Here is a 24,759-nt window from a genome sequence, read left to right on the forward strand (position 1 = left end):
CAAGTTTTGTAGGTCACGGAAGCTTTGTAAGTTTAGAGCAAAGCTTTACTTGCCATATTCCTCCTTGAAAACTTCTGTTTACTTTCTTAAACTGTGGGCACTAGTGGAGAGGTAGCAGGTGTACATTCCAGACATTTACACAATATAGACTTGACCGTCGTCTGCCTGTGGGGGTACACAGCTCCAGACTGAAGAATTTTTAATGGTGTTAGAAGAACAAATGCATTAGGGGGAGCCAAGCTCTGATGCAAAAGAGAAGTATTCCAGAGCCTTGTCGAGACCGATTAAAAGACACCGTCATTACTACAAACCCCAAATCACTTTCATTCTGCACAGCGTTCCTCTCTCGCCGCGCCTCTTCACGAAATAAACGCCAATCCATGTGCTGAGAAAGGGGTAGGTGTAGCTGTACCTTCTGCACAGTTTAGATCTGGGCTGTCGTAGATTTCCATGCCCTGCACACATCTCTATCTGGGGGCGATCAATTCGCCGCGACAGCTGGCCACCACAAATGCCACCGCGCACAAGTTGGAATGCCGGAAACATGCAACTCCAAATCCCGTGCGGATGAGCGGGCGCCCGGGAGTTTTTCCCTCGACACACACGTGGCCGCACTAGCCGGCGCTGAGCCACATGGATGCCCCCCACCCCTCCTTAAACCCAAACGGCAGCGGCTTGGGCGCGCGCGCGAGCGGTCCTCCCCCCCACCCTCCACCCTCCACCACCCCCGCCGCCCCCCTGCAGGCCGCCGCGCCCGCCCCGCCCGCCGCCCACGGACCCGCCTGCCCGCGGCGCCCCGAGCCCGGAGGCGGCGGGGGAGGCCCGGAGAGGGGGGTAGCGGGAGGGGGGGGGCAGCGGCAGGGGCCGGGCCTCGGCGCCCGGGGAGGGGACGAGGGGCGGGCACGGGGCGGCGCCCGGCTCACGTGGGCGGGCGGGAGCCGCTGAAGGTCCGCTCCGGAGCCGGGGCTGTCCTCTCGCGCGCGGCGCTGGCCGGGGCGGCGGCCACCGAGGAGGAGGAGGTGGAGGAGGAGGAGGAGGAGGAGGAGGAGGAGGTGGAGGAGGTGGAGGAGGAGGAGGAGGAGGAGGAGGAGGAGGAGGAGGAGGAGGAGGTGGAGGAGGAGGAGGAGGAGGCGGCGGCGGCGCTCGCGGAGGGGAGCACGGGGGCGGCGTGGGACTGGAGCCGAGCGGCGGCCGCCCAGAGCTCGCCCGCCGGGGCCCCGCGCCCGCGCTGCCCGCGCTCCCCGCTGCCGTGCCCGGCTCGGTCGGCGCCCGTGTCCCCGCGGGGCGCGCGCCGGGGCTGCCCCCCGAATGACGGGCGGAAGGTTCGACTTCGACGATGGCGGCACCTACTGCGGCGGCTGGGAGGAGGGCAAGGCGCACGGGCACGGCATCTGCACGGGGCCCAAGGGCCAGGGCGAGTACTCGGGCTCCTGGTCCCACGGCTTCGAGGTGGTCGGCGGCTACACCTGGCCCAGCGGCAACACCTACCAGGGCTACTGGGCGCAGGGCAAGCGGCACGGGCTGGGGGTGGAGACGAAGGGCAAGTGGATGTACCGGGGGGAGTGGTCGCACGGTTTCAAGGGGCGCTACGGGGTCCGGCAGAGCCTGTGCACCCCCGCCCGCTACGAGGGCACCTGGAGTAACGGGCTGCAGGACGGGTACGGCGTGGAGACCTACGGGGACGGAGGTGAGCGGCGGCGCCGGGCGGGGACGCGGGGAGGACGCGAGGCGCACGTGTCGGGAAACCCGCCCCCACGCCCCGGGCGACACCGCCAGCCCCCTGGACGCCGCCCCGAGCGCCGGGCTCGGGACCGACCCGCTTCTTGGGAGCGGGCGGTGCGTACCCCCGCGCGCCCGGGGCGGCGGGGCGTGAAGGTACCTGGCCCGAGCCAGGGCTGGGCTACGGAGAAGACGCTGTCACTTGAGCCCGTCACATTACGTCCCCGAGCCCTCCCGCGCCCGGCCGGGTGTGCGATGGCCACTCTGGGGCAGTTCGAGAAGGACCAGCCGGGGAGGCTGGCGGCCGGCTGGGTGCTGATCGCTCCCCGGATTGGTTTCACGGGGAGTCGTATTTCGCTTCGGGGCCTCTCGTAGCCTAAAGATAGAAGCCAGAACCCCTTAAGTGGGATGTTGGGGCAGCTGTCCCTGACTTGGGGTGCACTGGGAAACCTTAGGGAAGGAGATGCCACCTGATGCATGTGGGGTGCAGAAGGTATGGGGAGTTTTCGAACTTCCATTCAGGTCCTTAAAGCATTGGTATTCTGTCAAAGGGAGCCTTTGGTTGGCCCAGACGCCTTTGGGGAAGTAACTGGGAAAATAGTTTAGAAGTGCACGGTGAAAAAGCAAGTGGAAAGTTACCTTCGCGTGGTTGTTAAATTAGTAGCTACTTTCTTTCCCTGAAAACGGCAGTGCTTTTGCACCAAGGTGTATGATCTAAAAACAGTATGCTCACCAAAAGTCACTTTTAACTTTTTTACGGTATTTGCGAAATACTCTAGCAATGTTTTGCAGAAGAGATGGCATATATAAGGCAGAGTTCCCCTTTTTGTCAATTGGGAAAATTAGGCTTTATCAAAACAGTTGTCAAAACCTGAAAAAATTCCCCGAGCGATAAATGAGAATGAATGGCTTATGCTTTGGCAAAATATAATAAACAAAATCATTTAATTCGGAAGGATTGGAAGGGAGGATGTCAGCTTTTGGAATTAAGCAGCTCGGAGTTAAAGGATAGTAAATGAGTCCAATTAAAAGTTTCTCCAGCCCACTGCAACCCTAGTTATGCCAATGCTTATATAAAAGCTTATACAATTTACACTTCACTTACTCAGAACACTTGAGCCATGTTTAAAATGCAAAACAGCTGAATGGTAGGATTTTCTAAAAAGGACATCTTTTCCTCCTACAGTATAAACAAAGAATATAGTTCTCATGGATTAAAAAAGGTGGAGCGGAGACTTTAATACTTTTATATGGGGACATGAATCCTGAGTTTCACAGTAGTTAATTGGAGCCCTTAAATGTTCTGAATGGGTGTAGAGTGCCTTGGCTGACAGCTCTATAAATGTTAGCTTGTGATTGGATTTTATCAGAGGCCACAACTCTACAATTTAACTAAACTCCATGCTTGAGATGGGAATGTAAAATTTTTTTGAAAGTGTGTATTATTTCATAACTTTCCTAGGAGGCCATGAATAGTTCTCTTCTGTTTCAGAAGATTAAAATAAGTTCTTTTAGTGTCATTAAAATATTTTGACCAAAAATTTAATTCACTCTACCTAGTAATTATTATCATATAATGTATATCTATGCATATGTGTATATGTGTATATATATCACAGTAAAGATCATCTCTAGTCTATGTATGTATTCTAGAATTCTTAAGCAAACCAGATGATTTTATGAATCATCCTTCTGTTTTTATAGTCATTTCTTAAAAACCTTAAAACTATGGCATCACTGTCACCAAAAGTTTGAGTTTCTAACCAAAACAGAAAACAAACACTAACAGGGTGATGAGATAGTACAGGGGTAGGGTACTTGTCTTGCTTGCAAGCCACCCAGCTTCAATCCCAGGCACTCCATGCAATTTCCCTGGACACTGCCAGGTGTGATCCCTGAACACAACCCTGAGCATGACTGGATATGACCACAGAACAACTCAACACAAAGACCAAACTAATATGTTAGTTAGGAAGAGGAAGAAAACTACTAACATTCACTTTGATAACTAATTAATTATCTACTTTCTTTCATATTTCATCCACCCCATTTCATTATAATGTCCTTAGTCATAAAGTGGGAGCAGTGTATGACTTATACAAAGCTCTTGGCCAAAATAGGAAATATCACTCTCCTGATATCACTTAAATGCTAACTTCTTTTTTGTCTTAGCTGCAGCACATTTCCACCTATACATTCTTTGTCAGATTGAGGGGAGTATGATTGCATATATTTTTTGGTGCAATTAAACTAGAGGAAGAAAGGGAAATTTTACTGATTTATATATCGCTTGATCTATTTAGTGATTTGTATGTCAAGTGTTGCCAAAATAGAAACCCTTGAACATTAAAATTAATTACTATCAAATTCATGAAATCCAAGTTAAGATGCCCAGAATTTTTGTGCAAATTCTGATCTGCTATTCTTCTGTTTTGCTTTTTAATCTGTCACACCACAATTGAACATAAGCAGGAAGACAAATTGTTTTGTCAAATACATACTTCTGTATCCATTCGTAACACATAAGTGTTAAGTGTGGTTGAATACAGTATAAATTTGAAACTCTTTCTGAACTGGATGCCTTCCATTGCAAATTTGAATAGTTAAATTGGCTAGATCTAGAAAATCACCTCCCAGATGAAAAAGCAGCGAATACAATTTACAACAAAGCCCATCAAATAATTTTTACTCTTGCAAAATAAGTATCCATATTTAAGGAATGGAGATGAACTAATTAGAACTTTGAGCAGCAGGGGAAATTTGGAATCCACCTGCTTCGTGAAGAAACAGAGGCCTTTATTTCTAGGTTCATTGAGTAAATTGAACCTATTTTAAATTTCAGGTGAATTACTAACAGTTTGACTGTAAAGTGATTTTTAGCAATTTAATGGAGGAATTTATCCACATTACATGATTTAACAGAATAGGACTGAATGTGGCCAATACTCTTGGTTCCCTTTCCCTATCTGAGAATTAAACTGAGACCTAAACTTTCTAATTACTGCTGTTGCATTAAACCACTTGACTTTTTGAGCGATAGTTTTGGAAATTCTAAATACTAGTCTTTTGAATGTAACAGCTTAAGGGAACTAGTTTTTAATTTTCTCTAAGTGCTAATATTTACTAAAATGGTATGGTTGCATTTTAAAAATGTAAATATTTAATAACAAAAAGCACCTCTGGAAATTGTCTTAACAAAATTAAGTTGTCATTTAGAAAAATTAAAAGGATATGGCTATGTACAAACAAAATACTCTGAGGCAGTTTGTTTTAGCACCTGTTAGTTGGGTTGTATAATTTTTTATTCTAGAGCTTAAACTTTCTTTACATTGGCAAAGGAAAAGTAATGTTAAAATGACCTTAATTCTCAGTGTCCTTCTCTGTGAGGGGCATGGTTGCAGATGGCAGTATTGGGGAGAAAGCTTCCTAACCAGAAGTGTTCTAACTGTCAACTGTTTCAGTCCCTTTCAGAGTAAGTATAGTCTGTTCACCTCACAAGTTCACAGATGTTAGGTTAAGACTGCCCCTATCCAGAATATGACACATGACATTCTCAGTACTTGATCCACTTCACATTTCATCATCATCCTACTACTGTCTCTATAAAAATAAAACAAATATACATCAGAATGAATAGAACAAAGAACAAAGTCTCAAAGTTAGTCAAACTTTTATTTTTGGTGCCATTGTGGTGTTAACTTTTAAGTGTGGCCTAGGCTGTCACAAATGATATAAAACCCTGGACATGATTGCCTCATTATTTTAAAAGTAAATATGTGCTATGCAGTGGAAGTCTGTGTGGGATTACAAGATGAAAAGTGACTGCCTGTGAGACCAATATAATCAAAACATGCAGGAGGTCAAGACATACTCTAATGATTAATTTTTTAATATTGTAATCACTGTGAATAATATAGAAGTCATTACTGAAAATTTCCACGCAGCATCTTTTGATGAATACAATAATTTAAAACAAGGCCTTCAAAGGAAATGGCCTTGATTTTTTGAAAATTCTAAGCTCCTAGAATTTTAACATTTAATATCAGTTCCTCTTAGGATTGTTTTCAAAAAGAGGCACCAGCTTCTGAAACATTACTGCTAATTGAGTAGAAAATCTTAACCCAAAGCAAATGCTTTAGATTTGAGATGATTATATTCTTTAACAGACATAATACTCATAGAGAATGATCTGGCAGCATCAGTTTTCAGGGACACCGTCAAACACAGCTTTGCTCTGAGATCAATCTCCTATTGTTAAGAAGAGTAGGTTTGCTCTGGCCTTGTCGTGTTTTTTTCTAAGGATAGTGTCAGCCTTAGCCAGCAGAGCTGTGTACTACAGTCATCAAACAGACCACAGGACTCAAGCCGTGAGTGTGAAAATTTTGTGTTCTTTCCGGAAGTGATTCCCAGCCACAGTGTGCATTCTGGCTCATCTTGTGATTCCGAGGGTAGTGGCAGAAGCCAGGAAAATCCACGCAGAGTGACCAAAACACAGAGACAGCAAGTCACACAGTGCAAATCTTGAGCTTTTTACTCATGAGTACAAAATGTGAGATTGCTCATTTTTTCATAATGATTCCCCATATGCAATATAATATATTTCCCAAAAAAGTTTAAGCTCAAAAGCCCACACTCGAGTCTAGATAATAATCCTAAATATTAGTTTCAACCTATCCCTTCATAGATGAACCTGGTGGAAAGAAACTTTAAGGACTTTTCTTTGAAGACCCATGTATTAAGGATGCATTCAGATTTATATTAAAAAAATCTGATGGGGGCTGGAGTGATAGCACAGCGGGTAGGGCGTTTGCCTTGCACGCAGCCAACCCAGGTTCAATTCCCAGCATCCCATATGATCCTCCAGCACCGCCAGGACTGATTCCTGAGTGCAGAGCCAGGTGTTACACCTGTGCACCACTGGGTGTGACCCGAAAAGAAAAAAAATTAAATTAAAATTAAAAAATCCGAAGTCTCTGAGGTTTTCGGAATGGCACCTAAAAGTCCTTAGTTTAGAGCTAGCTTGGTAAAAAATAAAAATAAATAAACAAATTAAAATTCACCCCCAAAACTTATTGGGGCACTGCCTTCCTAAGGGATTTTGGACGTGCTGATTTTAGAGAAGGGTTGTTTCCCAGTGTTCATTGCTATTAGAAAATAGTCACTCATCTAAACACCCATGGTCGTTAAAATGCGTGTTTAGGTGCAAGTCAGCAGATTATTGGAGGATCCCGTGTGGCAATATTAAGGGACCTGGATTCATAATAGGGCCCAACAGTTGCCCTCAGACTTGGACCTGCAAGAGTGGGGGGTGGACCACTGACTGCCCACCCTGTGCGCCAGGCTCCACCCGAGCCCGTGCATGCCTGGTGCATCATGCAAGGTCCTTGGCCGCTCACGCTCCGCTCTCTCGTCCTCTCTCCCAGGCACCTACCAGGGCCAGTGGGCCGGCGGCATGCGGCATGGCTACGGCGTGCGCCAGAGCGTGCCCTACGGCATGGCCACGGTGATCCGCTCGCCGCTGCGCACGTCGCTGGCCTCGCTGCGCAGCGAGCAGAGCAACGGCAGCGTGCTGCACGACGCGGCGGCCGCCGCCGACAGCCCGGCCGGCACCCGCGGCGGCTTCGTGCTCAACTTCCAGGCCGACGCCGAGCTGCCCGGCAAGAAGAAGGGCGGCCTGTTCCGCCGGGGCTCGCTGCTGGGCAGCATGAAGCTGCGCAAGTCCGAGTCCAAGTCGTCCATCTCCAGCAAGCGCAGCTCGGTGCGCAGCGACGCGGCCATGAGCCGCATCAGCTCCAGCGACGCCAACTCCACCATCAGCTTCGGCGACGTCGACTGCGACTTCGGGCCCGTGGAGGACCACGTGGACGCCACCACCACGGAGACCTACATGGGCGAGTGGAAGAACGACAAGCGCAACGGCTTCGGCGTGAGCGAGCGCTCCAACGGCATGAAGTACGAGGGCGAGTGGGCCAACAACAAGCGGCACGGCTACGGCTGCACCGTCTTCCCCGACGGCTCCAAGGAAGAGGGGAAGTACAAAAATAATATTCTGGTCCGGGGGATACGGAAGCAGCTGATACCCATCAGAAACACAAAAACTCGGGAGAAGGTGGACCGAGCCATCGAGGGCGCGCAGCGGGCCGCTGCCATGGCGAGAACCAAAGTGGAGATAGCAAATTCGAGGTACGTGGCGGCGTGGCTTGGCGTGGGAGGGGCGGGTGTCACGTTGTCAGTCTGTGTCGGGGACGGTAGCCAGATAAGAGCTGCAGCTGCAGAAATGAAAAGTGGGAAATGATTAAGCCCAGTAGGACGGACACTAAGGAGCCCACGGTCGTCGTAACATTAAATGACACAATGCTTGAAAGCACGTAGAGGTCCCCTTCCCGGTTTCAAATACTCCACTAACACCAATAGGGAGTTTGCTTAACACCCATGTACTTTTGTCAGTCCTGAAAGTCAACGTTTGTTTTAAAAGTAAGTGTTTGGGTTTTTATTGATGTTATTGTTTTGCTTTTGGGGTCACCCCCAGGGATGCGCAGGGGTTGCTCCTGGCCCTGCACTCAGGAATTACTCCTGGGGACCATGTGGGATGCCGGGATTGGACCCAGGTCGCCGAATGCAAAGCAAACGCCCTACCCCAGTGTACTATCGCTCCAGCCCCAGTATTTGTATCTTAATACAAATGAAAACAGATATTTGCCTTTAAAGGACTGATGCCTTGTTCAAGTGTAGGGGCAACAGATTTTGACATCTTATTACTAATACTTTCTCTTATAAAGAGAGCTTCCCTTAGAGAACTAAGATAAAGTTGAAGATTTATTTTTTTTTTATTCATTTTCAATAAAAGGCGGCGGGGGGCGGGGGGAAGTACTGGTGAGATACGGAAGCAGTGTGTGTTGTGTGCCAGAAAGAATTTGCTGTATTGGAGGTCTGTGTAACTCTCCTGTCACATTATCCTAATTTATGAGTTCACATTGATTACTAATGACTTCTAGGGGAAGTTGGTTTTTGAGAAAGTCACCAAGATGAAGATAGGCAGAAATAAAGAATTGTATGGCTAAATGTAGTATGAGTTTTTTGGTTTGTTTGTTTGTCTGTTTTGTTAAGCCTGGGAACGCTGGCCTAACAAATAGCTCAGAGGGTTAGTGTGCATGTATGTGCCCGGCGCTGCAGCGTCCCCCTGGGCCCAGCCTGATCCCCTGAGCATAGAGCAGGGAGCTTTCTGCTCTCACCCAGCACCACCTGGGCATTGGCAAAGAAACAAACAGCGCCACAGAGTTTGCGTGGGGGCTGCGGGGGAGGGGAAGCGGAGGAGGGAGGCTCTCAAGAGCCCCATGTTCTGGGCCAGAGAGGTCGCTGGACCATCTGAGCACATGCTTTCCCGGCAGGACGGCCAGATTCCATCCTCTGCACTGCATGATCCCCTGAGCACCACTGGGTGTGGCCCAAAAACAGCAACAGCAAAAAGGAATGGTCACTTTCTATGCAGGAAAAATGAGTTCACCGGTGTATTAAAGGAAAGAGGTGGGGGGACCTGGCTTGGACAGATGGGGCTGGCAGTGCGCCAAGGTTAGAAGAAAGTAGAGCAATAGAGAAGGGCTGGAACGAGTAGGAGAAAGTGGGTGCGTAATATACTGAGAAGTGGGTGTGCGGGCGCAGAAGGCTGTGTGCTTCAAGTTTTGCTATTAATAACAAAGTCCAGGAATCCAGGGAGAAATTAATTGGGAATAGAATTTTATCAACTATAGATGGCATATGTGAGACAAAACATAAGGGAATAGTTGGACATAAAATTATTTTTTTGATTATTAAGAGCATATTCACTGGTCAATTAGTGTGACTTGGGGCAGCATTTAATGGAGAATATTAAATCTTTTTTCTGCTTGATTAATATTCTTCCACAGACACAAAGATTTATTTGTAGGCATAAAATACTCCTGTGTCTTTAGATTTTATCTTTAGTGTTAAATTAACATTAAGCCCTCCCCCCCTTTTTTTTTGCTTGAACCATATGAAAATTCTGATACTTAAGATTTTTGATGTGTAAAAAAATTAGCACTCAGACTTCAGATAATGAATTTTCTCTCTTCTTCTGTTGTTTTGTGGCCAAACCCAACTATGTTCAGGGCTTACACCTAACTGCTCAGGAATCACTTCTGCTGTTGTTTGGGAGACCTGTGCTTTGTGGTCCTGGGGTTCAGACCCTTGTCGGCTGCATGCAAGACAAACGCCTTACCCACTTACCCACTTCTCTCTCTCTCTCTCTCTCTCTCTCTCTCTCTCTCTCTCTCTCTTTCTCTCTCTCTTTCTCTCTCTGTCTCTGTCTCTCTCTTCCGTCTTCCCTTAGACTAATGAATTTTCTGTTTAAAAATTTATGATCTTGTCTTATGATTGCTATTTTATTTCTGAGAGTCTGAAATAGAAGTTGGACATAGAAGAGATTTTGTTTTATATAATTTTTAAGTTAGGTAACATTAAACGGCTTCAAGGGTTCTATTTTTATCCTAAACGTTCTCTATTAAAGTCATTATTATTAATCCAAAATCTTTCTCTGCTGCTCACCTTTTGGTTTTTCCTGACCACCGCCTGATGTATAGACTTTCTTCTTCAGTGTGCTAATTGATAGGCTGTTTGGCAAACCTGATATTACTAGATAGCTTCTCTGGCATTTAACTTACTGCTAGAGCTACTGAGAGACCTTTGATTAAGCCCTATCCTCTTATTTAAGACACACTCCTGGATTTTTCCACTTTATTTTCATGTTACAACCCTAGTGATACATTGGAGGCTGTCCAGTCTTCTTGACAGATGGAAAATAAGCTCGTGCAGGGCCCATTAGGAAATGACTTTGCTATGAGTGTTTTTGGTATTGATTTTTGTGATTATTTCAAATTGGTGGAATCTACATAATGGAAGGGAACTGTCAACGATGCAGGAATGATCTCTGATTGTATTAATGTCTTAAAACTCACCCACGTCCCAGCCACAGTGTCTCTGTTGAAAGTCTTTTCAGGGTAGTTTTCTGTAGCTTAGAAGGACTGAATTCATACAGTACTTGGTTAATATAGACGAGAAATATCTAACATTATATATTTTTAGCTAGTTGATTTCATAAGGATTTCACTTAGCTGTTTGAAAAATTATCAATTCATTGCACAAACTGAAATAAACCAGTCACGGCATGGAAATGCATAATTGCATTTATTAGATACCCAAGATGGTTGAACTCATAGACACGGAGAGAAATAGTGGTTATTGGGCTGGAAAGAGGAACAAATGGGAAATTGCTGTTCAACAGGTATAAGCTTTCAGTTGAACAAGAGGAGTAAGTTCTAGAGATCTTTATGCCACATTTCAGCTATAGTTAACAATACTCTATTGTGCCCTTGAAAATTCGTTAACAGGGTAGAGTTTATGTTAAGTTTTCTTATCAGAGTGAATATTAATACTGTTTGGATGACCTAATAGGTAAAAAACTTTTCTGCTCAGTTAGCCTTTTACTGCTTTATTCACTTAGCCCGGTTTAGACCCAGGTTCACATTATTCTATTGCTCTTATTTATATTACATAATTAGTTTAAATCCTGGGGAAATTGATCTGTTTATGCAATTTTATATTATCTAGAAACAATACCTGAAGTTAATTCTAAGCAAAAATAATGGAGTCATCCAGTGAGGGTTCTGGAAGGAAATCAGGAAACGTCTTTAACGCCCCCAAGTCACCAAAACAAACAAAACCAAAAATCCATGGTTAGACCAGGAAGATAACTCAAGGCACCAGAGCACATACTTTGCATACAGAAGGCCCAGATTTGATGCTAAGTGCTGTGTGGGTCCCTGCTGGAGATTCGCTCCCTCACCTCCCCTGAATGGTGGGTCTCTGCACTTTTGCTTTGCTGCTTTTAAGAGGAAGTAGTGGTTCTTCTGAATAAAATACATGAGGTGTGTTATTGGAGGCCCCTGTGGAGTTCTTAGAGATTAGGGGGATGGCCTGACAGCAGACAGTAACAAGAACATAACAGGCAGAAAATTGGGATCCACTGATGGTTGCTGCCAGCTTAGCTCCTAAGGAGTTGAAATGGTGAAGAATACTGACCATTTTCCAACTCTTCTAGCTTTTCTTTAGGTTGCTGGTTAGCTCCCTAGAGCACTATCTATAGGATCTAATGATATCTCTTATTCCCCCTTTGTCTTGGTCCTGTGGGCAAAAAGCCATCACCTGGACTTGACAAAGTGGCTGAAGCCTGTTTCATTAGAAAGGTCCAAGAGGCGGGAGAGCAAGTGTGGATAGTTTGATCCTCTCTCCGAGGTTAGGGCACTGTCCAGGTCACCCCAACTCACCGAGATTTAATTGCGGTTCTCATTTGTGCCCCTTTTTTTGTTCCATTAACTCTTGTCTCCCGAGGAGAGAGGTGCAAGTTGCCGAACGTGAGACATATATTGTAGGAGGAATTTGAAGGTGAGGCGCTGGGTGGCCGGGCAAACAGAGTGGACTTAGACATCCACACTGTGTGCAGATTGATCACTTAGACAGGACTGTTGGAAGAATTGGGTAGAATCTGCAGTTCCAAGGAAATCGTTACCGCAGCAAAGGAGGGAAGACCTGTGGGGAGAATGGGAGCGAGCTGACCTGATGTCATTGGCTTCGACATCTGGATGAGGGTCGTGATGGCAGACAGATCAGAAGAGAGAAAGTGAAGCAGGAGGGTAGTGTGGAATGAGACAGACACACTTGCATCTGTCCCTGTGGCCACCTCACTAACGTGGTTGGCAGCTCGATGACTGGTGAAGAGGCAGTCAGGGCACCAGCCTCCTAGGACTGTGCCACCCCACCCTCGCCCCAGCTGTTAGCACCACTTCGGGGGATAGCAGCAGTGCCTTGAGGGGTCGTGTAGAGGAGAGTGCACCCTGCCTTCTTTCCAGGCTGTCCCTGGGTGGGGAGTGGGAATGTGGAGGCCTTTAAGTTCAAGGGACCCCGTGTGCAAAGCAGCCGCTGTGAGCATCACTCTCCAGAACTGAGTTGGATCCCGTGCTCGCCACTTTGAAAATGACTTGGATTTCTCCTGAAGAATTTTTTTTAAATCTCCTGAAGATTTTAACTCAGGAATCCCTGTGCATTGATAAAGCACCGTTATAATTCCACGCCACGTGTCTCCTTTCCTCCTTACCTAGGTCTCCACAGAGATCCTCCTGCAATTCTGAAAAAGTCATGGCTCATCTCTTCCCACTCACGCCCACCTGGGGACTCCCCCAGCCAACCCCTCCGCTGGTCCAGCCTTAGGTTTCCACACAAAACTCTGCAGGGAAGAGTCCCCTGGTCCCACTTCCTCCCCCGCTGCAGCAGCTTCCTTGGTCTTCATCCCTCTATAGTCTAAACGGTCCATTTCACTTCACTCGATTCCTATGTCTTTTTCTCCAGTGGCATTGGAAAACCAGACCCTGAATTTTGCTCACTTTCATACATGCAGCTGCTCGATTGGGTCCAGGCACTTTAGGAAAGGCCCTCGTAAATATTTGATGAGCGAGTGAATGCTCCCTGCTTAGGGTATGCACTTTTGCAGGGCTCCTAATTCCATTTTGCTGGACATTTATAAACAGTTCTAAGGAAGGAAGCTCTGCTGTAGTAATTTATCATGGTATAATCTGACAATAGTCAGGGAAGCGCAGGAAATAAAAAACTGTGTGTATTCGGGTATCTTTTTTTTTTCTTAATTAAGTCAGTGTTGTTAAAATTATAACCAAGGCCAGGAAATTGGGCCTTCAGGTAAAGGCAGTGCAGAACATTCGCAAAATCAGCTCCTCCCCCTGCACACCCCCCCCCCGTGCTGTTGATTCATCTTGTGTATTTTGACATCATCAAAATGATGTCAGAGCAGAAGAGATTGTCATCCTCTGGGGTGGAAAAAAAATCTAAATTTTTAAAATGCTCTTCTATTTCCTTTTGAAATTTTTTTCTTACGTCATGGGGAGGTGGCAAGGAGATGGTTATTTTTCTCAAAAAATAATTCAGTAGAACCTAGCCTCTAAAGCTATGGCCCATGACCTCACACAGCTGTGTGTAACAGAATATGAGACTTGTGAAAAGCAAGAAAAGTTGGTTTCAAAAGAAATTTGGGGGAAGGGGTTGGCCAGAGTGTTAGTACAGCAGGTAGAATGCTTGCCTGGCATGAAGCCAGCCATGATTTGATCCCTAGCATCCCATATGGTCCTCCAAACTCTAGAGTCATCCCTGAGCAGAGCAAGAAATAAGCCTTGTATGTGCTAGATGGGGCCCGGAAACCAAAAAATAAATAGAATTTCTGTAGGATTTATATGTGTGAGTTGTGTGCCTTTGTGCCTGGAGTCGTGTAAAAATATCTCTGAGGAAAAAGAGTGACACGTGGGAAAGGTTTCAGCAGTTCTTCAATAGACCAGCCCCTCACAAAAATTAAACCTTTCACTTATTAGTAATTAAAACCCAGAAGGCAGCCATGAGTCAGTGCACATTTATGGCTCCAAATTAAACTTATTACTACCAGTTTTAAGAAGAAGCTCTCTCTCTGCCAAGTTGTGGTGAAAGGCCAAGAATTTCAAATTCTTGAATTGTGTTGAACAGAAGGGTTCTCTTTCTCTGGAAAAGTAAAAATCACCATTTCTACCTTTATTTCTTTACTGTAGTGTTATTGGTCTTAACATGTCTTTCAAATTGCAGTTTTAAATGTTCTATTCCAAGGGGGCCGGAGCAATAGCACAGCGGGTAGGGCGTTTGCCTTGCACTCGGCCGACCCGGGTTCGATCTCCGGCATCCCATATGGTCCCCCAAGCACCGCCAGGAGTGATTCCTGAGTGCAAAGCCAGGAGTAACCCCTGAGCATCGCTGGGTGTGACCCAAAAAGAAAAAAAAAATGTTCTATTCCAAGGACGTTTTTATGTCTTCCACTGGGGCTCTCATGATTTTCTGGCATTAGCATATGCAGCTTTTGCAGGAAAGTAGGTGCTTGAATGCCCTAGAAGTCACTTCAATGAAGAAACGTGTGAAATGTTATTTTTTAAAATACACATGGAAATCAGCAAAATGCCTATGAGTTTACAGCTAATGAGAAAATTGGTCATTTTCTTATGCCTCCTCTGTGCAGCCACGTCTGCCTTTGCTGTCTGTTGTTCTTTCCACCTGCTTCTGCCAATCCTTCTGTGATGTCCCAGTGGCTTTCTGTGGAACAGAAAAGTGACTCTGAGCAAGGACTAATATTTGCTTCATGCTTCCAGAAAGGATTGTGCTTTGGGTTTGTGTTTTCAGTGGCAAGGCTTCTCTCTGCGGGGTTGACAGAACCCAGATCTGTGTTAAAGTGATCAAATTCAGGGGAAAACTGTCAACTTAGTACTAAGAATCATGAAGAAAAGCAAGCATTTTTTTTCAAGTCCCACTAAACTGACACCTTCCTTTTAGTTTGTCTTTCTCTGTCTCCACCATTAAAGCCTGCAGGCTCAGTTGATCTCTATGACAGGAGTCTGAGAAAGTGTGCCAAGTTGACTGCCATACAGAGTGCCTATCCAGTGGGGGCTTCCTTCTACTTCACCTCCCTTCTCTCTCTGAGGGGTTTCTGCTGAATTTGGAGAAGAAAAATTGTGACTCTGAGGATTACCTGAGTCTCTGAAAGAATCCTCATCCCTCAGCGATCAAGGTCCTGGCAACCCTTTCTTTCTAGCACATTCAGCCCACAGAAGGGTTGGGGATGAAAAAGTGGGCATTCCAGAGTCTGCTCAACTAAAATCCACTTACGGAGTCACTGTCTCTGTGAATCTCCCTGTCCTACAAGTAGCCATTCCCCAAAGAGAAAGGTGACCGAAGACCAGGAAGCCAGCGCAGGATGGAGCCAAAGATGGTAGCATAAGGGGAAAGGAGGAGAAGGCAGACAGGGGAGCAGAAATAAGCAAACAGACGGGCATAATTCCAGCAACCTGTATGTGACAAAAGGACTGTGCAAAGGGACTTGTGCTTTCCGATGATGGTGAAGGTGCATTAACTTCGTACAGCAAAACCATAAAAAAAAAAAAAAACAACATAAAAACCACTCCTGCAACCATGTTACCTAAAATCCAAGTAGTTAAAATAAATAACAAATCATGATAACATTGAATAAATCCCCCAAACTGGCTTAGCCATGTGCAGACAGATATGTGTCTCAGGACTCCCCCCCACTCCCAACTTGAGAACTCTGTGAGGTCAAGAGACTGTCAACAGGCCTTATGTCCGCTTTGCTTCCCGTCCTTGACATTGCCGTGATGATAGCAGGGGCCACACGCCGTGCTGCAGAGCTCAAACCCCTCAATGTGGGTGCTTGGTTTAAAGCCTTTAGAACCCATCACCAGGATAACAGCTGATACCTGGAGTGGTGCCGGGGATCACACTCAAACTCTCAGGCCTGTAAGGCAGTTGCTATTGCATTGAGCTCTAGACACTTGCCTTTGTTTTTTAATGCCAAAAAGAAAAAATGGCCTCTGTATTAATATCATGCTATTGTGAGGGCTACCCAAGATAATAATAATCAAATTTTATAGTCATATTTCTTTTTTTTTTTTGCTTTTTGGGTCACACCCAGCAATGCACAGGGGTCATTCCTGGCTCATGCACTCAGGAATTACCCCTGGCGGTGCTCAGGGGACCATATGGGATGCTGGGATTCGAAGCCAGGTCAGCCGCGTGCAAGGCAAACGCCCTACCCGCTGTGCTATCACTCCAGCCCCAATAGTCATATTTCTTATGTGCTTTGGTGTTTATCATCATCATCCTTTTCTGTGGCCATAAAGAAATTGCCCACATAATCCTTTCACTGCTTTCCCACGAAATGCCCATTTCTCAGTGAAGAAAATGAGAAGACGGGGCCTGGAGCAACAGCACAGCAGGTAGGGCTTTGCCTTGCACACTGCCAACCCGGGTTCGATTCCCAGCATCCCAAATGGTCCCCTGAGCACGGCCAGGGGTAATTCCTGAGTGCAGAGCCAGGAGTATCCCCTGTGCATCTCTGGGGTGTGACTCCTCCACCCCCAAAATAAGAAGACTGCTCTGAATCCCTCCCAGTTTTCTGTAGGCTATTCAAAGAAAGAGACACTTCATTGTGTCAGAGGTCTGGGACGTTTTGATGGACTAAACGGTTACTGAGAACTCAGTGTGGGGGTGTGCAAAGGGAGCAGTTGAAACCAGGAAGATCATCTGTCTCCTGATCCTGCCCCCGAGCAAGGCGTGCAGATTGGAAAGACGCTTCCGGGGTAGAAATGGGGAATGCAGAGAAACTCCTTCCCCCGGTTCCTTCCCGTGCCTCCCATGGTATATGACCTCTCTGCTTAACAGGTCATTACACATAACATGGGAACACACTGTATTATGAGAACCTTGTAAAATGTTCCTAGGGTATCTTGTTTCCAAAGATCTTTCTTTAAAAAGCTCCTCAGCTCTCCTAAGTACAGCCTCATTCAGAAACTGAGGCCCAAAGGTAGGCTTGTGTTTTAATGATCAACAGTTTTGCTCAGGTCACGTAAACGCAATAAAAACTACTTTTAGGCCTTAGTAATGGAAGTCACCCAGCTATTCAGACTCTGGAGCCATTGAAAACATACTTTGAAAACCCTCCAACTCCGAGCCCTTGCTTTCCATTCTGATTTAGCAAGGAGGGCAGGAGAAGATGCTGTATAGTGTGAGTGGGATATGGAATAATAGTTGGGTTCTGAAGAGTTCTTGGTGAAATCAGAGAGATAATAATCTGAGGTAAGGCACTTGCCCTGCATGTTGCTACCCCAGTTTGATCCCCTGAAACCACATACGGTCCTTTAAATCCTTCCAGAAGTGATCCCTTAGTGTAGAGTCAAGAATAAGCCCTAAACAGCCATGTGTGTCCCCTCACCACCAAAAAAAAAAAAGAAATAAAAATGGCTTTCAGACTGAAGGAAAAAACAACCATCCAAAATGATATATTTTTTTCAAAAAAGCTAGGTTTTCAAGATATATTTGAAGCTAGGTTTTAGGCATACTTATCGACTTTTAAACAACAAGAAGTCTGAGTTTGCAAATAAGATGCAACGATATCCCATTCCATCTCATTTAGCTCTGAAATAAGACATCTCTTCTGATCCGGTACAACTATCATCATTCAAGTGGCCATTTCTGTGTCAAAAAGTCTCTTTACAATGAAAGACACTCCACTCTGATATTTTCTGGAAAGCCAAAAGTGGGATGGCATTTGTGTTCCATCTCTGTGCTCCCAGTGAATCTGAACTCTCACTTGGAGAGGCTGTTTTGGGCAAGTGACTGGCTCTAGAGCCGGTATGAGACTCTGGGCAGCTGCTCCCAGACAGCCAAGCACCCAGCACACAACTTTCCATTATGGATTAAGCTGACTCTGCCAATCTCACCTTACTCAAGACACCAAACTGGACGCTTGCAAGACGAGTGCCTTGCAAATCTTTGAGATGCTTTTCTTATTATAGATGAAATATGAACATTGTGTTTAGGAACAGGATCCAACACATGCCAATGGTATTTATGTAAGTCATTCAGCTCTAGTGCAAAGGCCGCTTGAGAATAAAACCAAATAAACTCTTAATAGGCTTGCCCTTCTATTTTAGTAGGTATTTCACACTGATCTGAATAATATGCTCAATTCAGAATAAGCTTCCTTATGGGAAATTTAATTAATATGTAAGGAATCAAGGTTGCCTCCGAATTATACAACTCCTTAGAATCAAACCTCCTTAGGATTTCTAGGCCAAAAGAAACTTTCTGAAGCCAAACAAAATGCATTCGTTCACTTTCCAGTATTCAGATAAAAACATGCTAGATATGAACTGAATTTTGCTACATTTGTCTTAACAGGTTTTTTTTTTCAATGTGATATAAAATCTTACCAAACTTTATGAGATCAGATCTTAATCACAGTTGCTTGGACTGGAAGTCCCTGTCTGACTTTTCTGCATTTGTGCACAAGGTTTTTGTATACTTGGTATTTCGGGATTTCGTGTATTTGCTGTTTAGATACATGCAGGGAGTCTTTTGTTTAAAACACTGGAGACCACCCGAGCAGTTTAGGGTTTGAGAGGGGAGAACAGGTGGTTCAGGGATGGGAATTACCCATCCCACTCAGCCTGGCCTCTCGTCCTTACCCCTCCTGCTCGGCTCGTGATTTGAAACTCAGCTATGAACTGAAAGATCCTGCCAACAGGCGAATGTGCTGGAACTTGGGAGGTCCCTTTAGCCCTCACCTGTCCCCATGAACATGTCTGGAGTCAGAGAAAAGGCACTCGGTTAATAGCCTATTGTATCCGCTTCTGTGTTTAGTGAAATATTAATTATATTCACTCTCGGGTTGATTACACACTATCTAAATGTGAAATCATTTGGACACAGTTTTCATGCAGTTGGGAATGGAGAGAAGAGCAGTTGGCTCTGCTAGGATCGGCATCTTGCTGGGAGCCTGATCACTTCACTCAGAGGAGGGGTCCGAGCACCTGTTCTGGGGGCAGGAGGCTGCAGTTCGTATCCAGTTTGAGAGCCAGAAGAAGATGGAGTCAAGTGCAAAGGATAATGATCCATGTGTAAAGTGCTGTGAATTGGGAAAGAGAACACTAGTGTGTGCTAGAGATAAAGTGGAGAAGTAATCAAGGCTTATGCAGGTGTAGTTATCTTGTCACTGTGGAGACCCCAGGAACAAGGAGCTGGTCCGTTCGTCTAGGGCAGAAGATGCTCAGAGATGTGTGTGCAGCCTGGCCAAGACAAAGCCACTCCCAGGGGTCATAGACTCATAGTTACATGATAAAGTTTATTGGGATAGTACAGTGGTTACATATGGCAGAAAGGGATGTATTATGTGCGGATCACGAGACAGGAAGAGGAAGGTAAAATCTGCTTTACCTGTGCTAGATGGGACGGAGTGTCACAAGGTGTCACAGGAGTTCTATGAGCTAATGAAGAGGTAAAACAATAAGCTTTACAGACACTGCAGGTGTCGGCCCTCCCTAATTTCAGATCTGATGCTAATCACCAGGGAATACCGGTTCCCCTGGTAACAGCTCACCCTCCTCAAGGCTGGGAACTGGGGGTTTCCCCGCACGAGCCCAGCAGCCAAGATGGTCAGGGAGCTGTGCCAGGAAGAGCTCCAACATACAGTCGCATCTGAACATCTTCCCAGAGACGGGAAAGCCATCAATACTATTAGGCAACGGATGCAGGACTGGGAGAATAAAGGGGCAATAATACGGAAGAGAAATTGATCATCTGCTCACTAGTAGCTTAGGCATGAGCCCATGTGTTTGAGTTATGCAGAGAAAATGGATAAAAATAAATGTAAGAGCCTCCCCATCTGACTCAATAAGGACTTGATGGTTGAGTAAGTGTGGCAGAGCTAGGGATGAGAGTGACTCCAAAGATTTAGGCGTGGCCAGCCAGGTGGGTGGTAGTACTTGTTATTCAGATAAAGACCAGAGAGAAAGCAGTCCAGAGAGGAAGATGAGTCTGGAATTTTGACTTCCTGAATTTTGAGTTGCTGACCTCAAAAACAACACACAGTACAGGCCTGGGATGCAGAAACATTTATACCAGACATTTAAAGTGCAGTCAAAATCCTGAGGAGCACAGACATTTATGAGGCCCCCGGCAAAAGACAGAAATTCCATGTACATGGAACAAGATGGCACTCTTCTTTGGAAGTGCAAGGAAAGCAGTTGTCACATTAAGAACCTGGGAATCCATCACCACATGACTGTGCAATTCAGGTAGCATGGTGTCTGGCCTTGAATTCGTGAAATCATGCTTTTTAGGATTTGTGCTCAAATGACCTACCCCGTGAGCAAGAGCTGTTGGCCGGTTCCTTGGCAACACACTGGAACAAAATATTACTCTCACAAATTACTGTGCTAAAGAAACAGCATTTTATAAGCAGTTAGTGCCAGCTCTGTCTAAATATGGCTTTAGGCCCTGGGAGTGCAGAGAATAAGAAACAGTCTGAGGACAGATACCCTGGTGTGCCTGGAAGACTCCTGTGCTGACGGGCAGGGCTTCGTGGGAGCAGGGGTTGGAGAGGAGCACCCACCCCAGAAGGTCAGAGACTCCTTCCTGGACACGGCGCAACTCCCCTCCGTCTGGCATGCTCTTAGCGCCGAACCCCTTTGCTGAGCTTTTTCATCTTTCATGGTCACACGCTAGGTCCATAGCAGGCACAGATAACATTAAGAAAACCTAGTGAAGGCCAGAGAGATGGCTCAAAGGACCAGAGTGCATGCTTTGCATCTAGGAGACCTGGACTTGCACTCCTGGCCCCCCACTCACGGCCCTCTGAGCACTACTAGGTGTGGTCACCCCAGCATCCACAAAAGAAAGCAAACGTCCCCAAATGCCTGTTTAACTAATTTTATCCTTAATGACAAGAATGGTAAGAACAGAATCTACATAAATGAGAATTTTATCATGCCGAAGGGAAGAGGGCTAGCGGTTTCTTTTTAAAACATTTAATTTTTAATGAAATCATTTTCATTTCAATTTTAATTAAAATTATTTCCTCATAGTTTCTTTAAGGTAGGTTTTTGGATAGTAGGAGTTGGATACAGCAAGAGCAGTATGAGCTCTTATGCCTTTAAGGTTTTGTCAGTATTTGGAGGGTCCTTGGGAAATGTTTCCCCCACTTGCCTTATACCTGCCTTTTTCTGGCTAGGAATAGTAGTTTGGATGATGTATTCAACCATATGCAGGACCTACAGGTTCTATGGTACCTTGACCTGTGCTGTGAACTCGACTGTCATCTTGCCCAGTCTCCATGGCAACCATGTGAGTTGTTGGGAAACTGAGGTTAAAAAAAGGTAACAAAGCAAGGGTCCACCTCTATGCAGTGGACCTTAGACATAACATCAGCATCTGAGCCTTGAACTGTCACTAGCTTTTGAGACTCAGAATAGACTCCCCACCCTTCTCCCCCAAACCCCCTTAAATCCATATATTCTCCTTCAGCTCAAAGAGGAAGATTGCTTGGGAGCAGTATTATTTAGTCAGATACTTGCAATGAGATATGTTACTGGTGCCCGCTCGAACAAATCAATGAGCAACAGGATGACAGTGACAGTGACTTCATTTTACTCCCATTTCATTTAATAGACATTATTCACTTAATAGCAGTATTCATTCAAAAGCTACAGATCTTGTGGGTGAGACAAGCATAAGGTGATGATGTCAGCGTAATCTGGCAAATTCTAAGAAGTAACTGAAGATGCTAAAGGAGGAAATCCACACAGATGAAGGTTGAGTTGAAATGAGACTATGGAGAGAATGAGTGGAGATTAGACAGGACAAGAATGGCCAGGGGCAGAGAGGAATGGATGCACTGTGTGAGTTCCTACCTGCCCTTGAAAAGTCATAGCATGTTTCCCATGCAGTAGTCCATCCTGTGCAGAAGAGTCCAGAGGGTGTGTAAAAATCCCTGTTGCCAGCGCTGGAGAAACAGCACAGGAGTTAAGGCACTTGCCTGTGCAAGCAGCTGACCCCGGATCCATCCCTGTCAAGTGATCTCTGAGCGTTCTTGGTTGTGAGCCCTAGATAAATAAATAGCAGCTTCCTGGTGCAACACCATTGCTGAATTAACTTCTCTTTGGGTGAAACTAGAAGTGAGCATCTTCCAGGTTTCTGGGTTATTCCCATGGGAACTAAAGATTGGTTAGTATCGGGTGGAATATGGTAGGGAATTTCCCTGTGAAAGCTTGGGAGCTGGATTTCCTACACTTGGCCTGGAGAAACCCTGAAGGTTGTGCAGGAAGCCGGAAGCCCTCTCTGCCTTTGACATGGATAATCTGTGAGACAGAGACAAGAGCCTGAGGTGTGGAGAAGGAAAGAAAGAGCTCCCCAAGGGGAGGGCAAGTAGAGAAACAAGGCATAAAATGAGGAGGAATTGATGGAGCTGGACCGAGTGAGGAACCGAGGCATATCTCAGGAAATCTCTCACCAATAAGAGGGAGTGGGGGGGTGGGGAACCGAGCCAGATAGTCACAGTGAAGCTCATAGCCCTAGCCCGAGAATTCCCCTCCTTTTGCCTGCTTTGAATGGTTTTGCCCATTTTCTCTTAAAGAATTTATTCCCGTGAACCTCATCAGATGTCACTGGCATTTTGCTTTTCCTGCTCTGGCTTTGTCCTCAATCAGAAGAGGATGGACAGAGACAGAAAGTTTGCTACTTCTTTTTAGCAATTATTTTAGCAATTTAATTAGCAATTAAATTATTAGGAGCCAAGTCCTAATGGGGAATGTAGCCAGAATTAAAGCCACGCAGCCTGAGAGATAGCACTAGGGGCTTATGTACATGCCTGGCCTGTTGAGGACTTGGGTTCAGCCCCCAGCACTGCGTGGTTCCCGGGACCACAGCTAGTGGCTTCGGTGAGTAGCATTCAGCAGAGTATTATCAGGAGGGGTCCCGGGATCCCGAGCTTTGCTTTGCAGACTCCCCATCATCGCCCCCAAAATTAATAATCAAAACTGTTGAAGTAGCTACTTAGTGCTATGACCAAAGAGAGCAACTGACAGTTGGAGGTAGGAATGAGTGTCTTGGTAGGGGGTGCGTACTTCCTAGGAAATGGTCAGGCAGTGCAAAGCATCGCATCTGGTCGGTCTGAGTGGAACAGTATCTTTCCCTATATACTTCACATTGTTATCTGAAGAGCAAGTACATGTCTAAGTGGTTGGTTGTATGAACTTCGAAAATGAATAGATGAACTTGTGCAGACAAGTTTAACACTTGTATTGGACTACATATCCTGATACTGTTTTCAGTTTTTTGTATTGTTCATGTTGTTATATGAACTTGACTGGTTGTTGTTGTTGTTGTTTTATTTCAAGTTATGTTAGCACTTTAGATTCAGTATTTTTCCAACTCATTTTTCTTCTTACTCATTGCAAAATGAGAATCACTTGGAACCCCTGGTTGTAATGATTAAAATCTGATTATAGACGGGAGAGTCACTAATGCTTGCCTTCCTGCTGACAAGGGAATATCGACAATTTTCTTTTCCTTTTCCTTCAGAATTTTCTGCAGTGCATTCACGTGGTAGTGGTAAAGTTCAGTTACAAAACATTGTTGTTGAAAAGTTTTCTTTAAACTATAGTTATGTTTGTAGCAGTGACAGAGCCTCCACTGTATGCTGTGTCCTAGTAGATCTGAGATATACTACAGGGGAACTTGGAGGCATGAGCAAACACAGGAAAGAAAAGAAAACAAGAGCCTGGAGAGATAGTACAAGGTTAAAGCACTTCCGTTGTCTGAGGTTGACCCCAGTTTGATCCCTGGCACTTACGGTCCCCCAGGATCTTTAAGCATGGCCCCTGAGCACAGAACTTAGGAAGTAGGCCCTGAGCACTGCCTGCTGTGTTCCAAACCATCCATTCCCCGAAAGAAAAGAAAACAAATCTCCAACAAGCATTAGCCCCCATCCACAGCAAGGTTGTGTCGGCAAGTGTATAGCAATCTGTGCGTGCCTCCCTGTGTACAGGCTGTGCCGGTGAGAATCTGCTGAGTAATGAGAAAACGGGGAGGGGGGGGAGGCTCAAGGGGCTTCTGGTTTATTTAATGTGTCCAGTGGCAGGTAGAATTGGTCTGGGATGGATTTCAGAACCAATTTGAGCCTTGAGGCACAGTTTGAAGGGAAGCAAAGGCTTGATTTGTCACAGAGACCAACCGAATAGGTATCTGATGACTCACAACCTAAGAAGAATGAAAAACACTTCAAGGGAGCAAAGATCCCCACTGCGCATCGCTGTCCTCGCGGTCTGCTGGGGTTCATCTTCCTGTCAGTGTCGGAGCCGCCCCCTGAGGCCCAGTGCTGGCATGCAGTGGTCCCTCGGTTGGTTGGGGACAGCCAACAAGGCAGGGGGGCTCTCCTGGGCAGACCCTGTCCTCTCTGCCGCAGCCTCCCAGATGGGAAAAGGATGCCGAAAGTTAGGAAATATGTGCAGGTCAGTGGCGACGCTGTCCCCGAGATTCCTAACATTGAATGTTGTCGGTTTGCATAGGAGAATTGAAAACTCAGGAAAGTAGGAGGCT

General features: G+C 45.8%; 1 protein-coding gene across 6 annotated transcripts in view; it reads left to right on the forward strand.

Moving 5' to 3' along the window:
- Positions 1 to 1,128: 1,128 nt before the first annotated feature.
- Positions 1,129 to 24,759, forward strand: part of JPH1 (junctophilin 1) — an 88,930-nt gene continuing 65,299 nt past the window's right edge. For 5 of the 6 annotated variants that reach the window (XM_004602384.2, XM_055127734.1, XM_004602385.2 and 2 more), the window contains exons 1-2: positions 1,132 to 1,687; positions 7,143 to 7,902. In XM_004602384.2, the coding sequence (XP_004602441.1) occupies positions 1,309 to 1,687; positions 7,143 to 7,902 (1,139 nt within the window). In that variant the 5' untranslated portion in view covers positions 1,132 to 1,308. Of the gene's footprint in view, positions 1,688 to 7,142; positions 7,903 to 24,759 lie in introns of all 6 variants that reach the window. The other variant, XM_055127737.1, reaches the window with a different exon arrangement.

This window comes from Sorex araneus, chromosome 2, assembly GCF_027595985.1.
Source record: "Sorex araneus isolate mSorAra2 chromosome 2, mSorAra2.pri, whole genome shotgun sequence".
Taxonomy (NCBI): domain Eukaryota; kingdom Metazoa; phylum Chordata; class Mammalia; order Eulipotyphla; family Soricidae; genus Sorex; species Sorex araneus.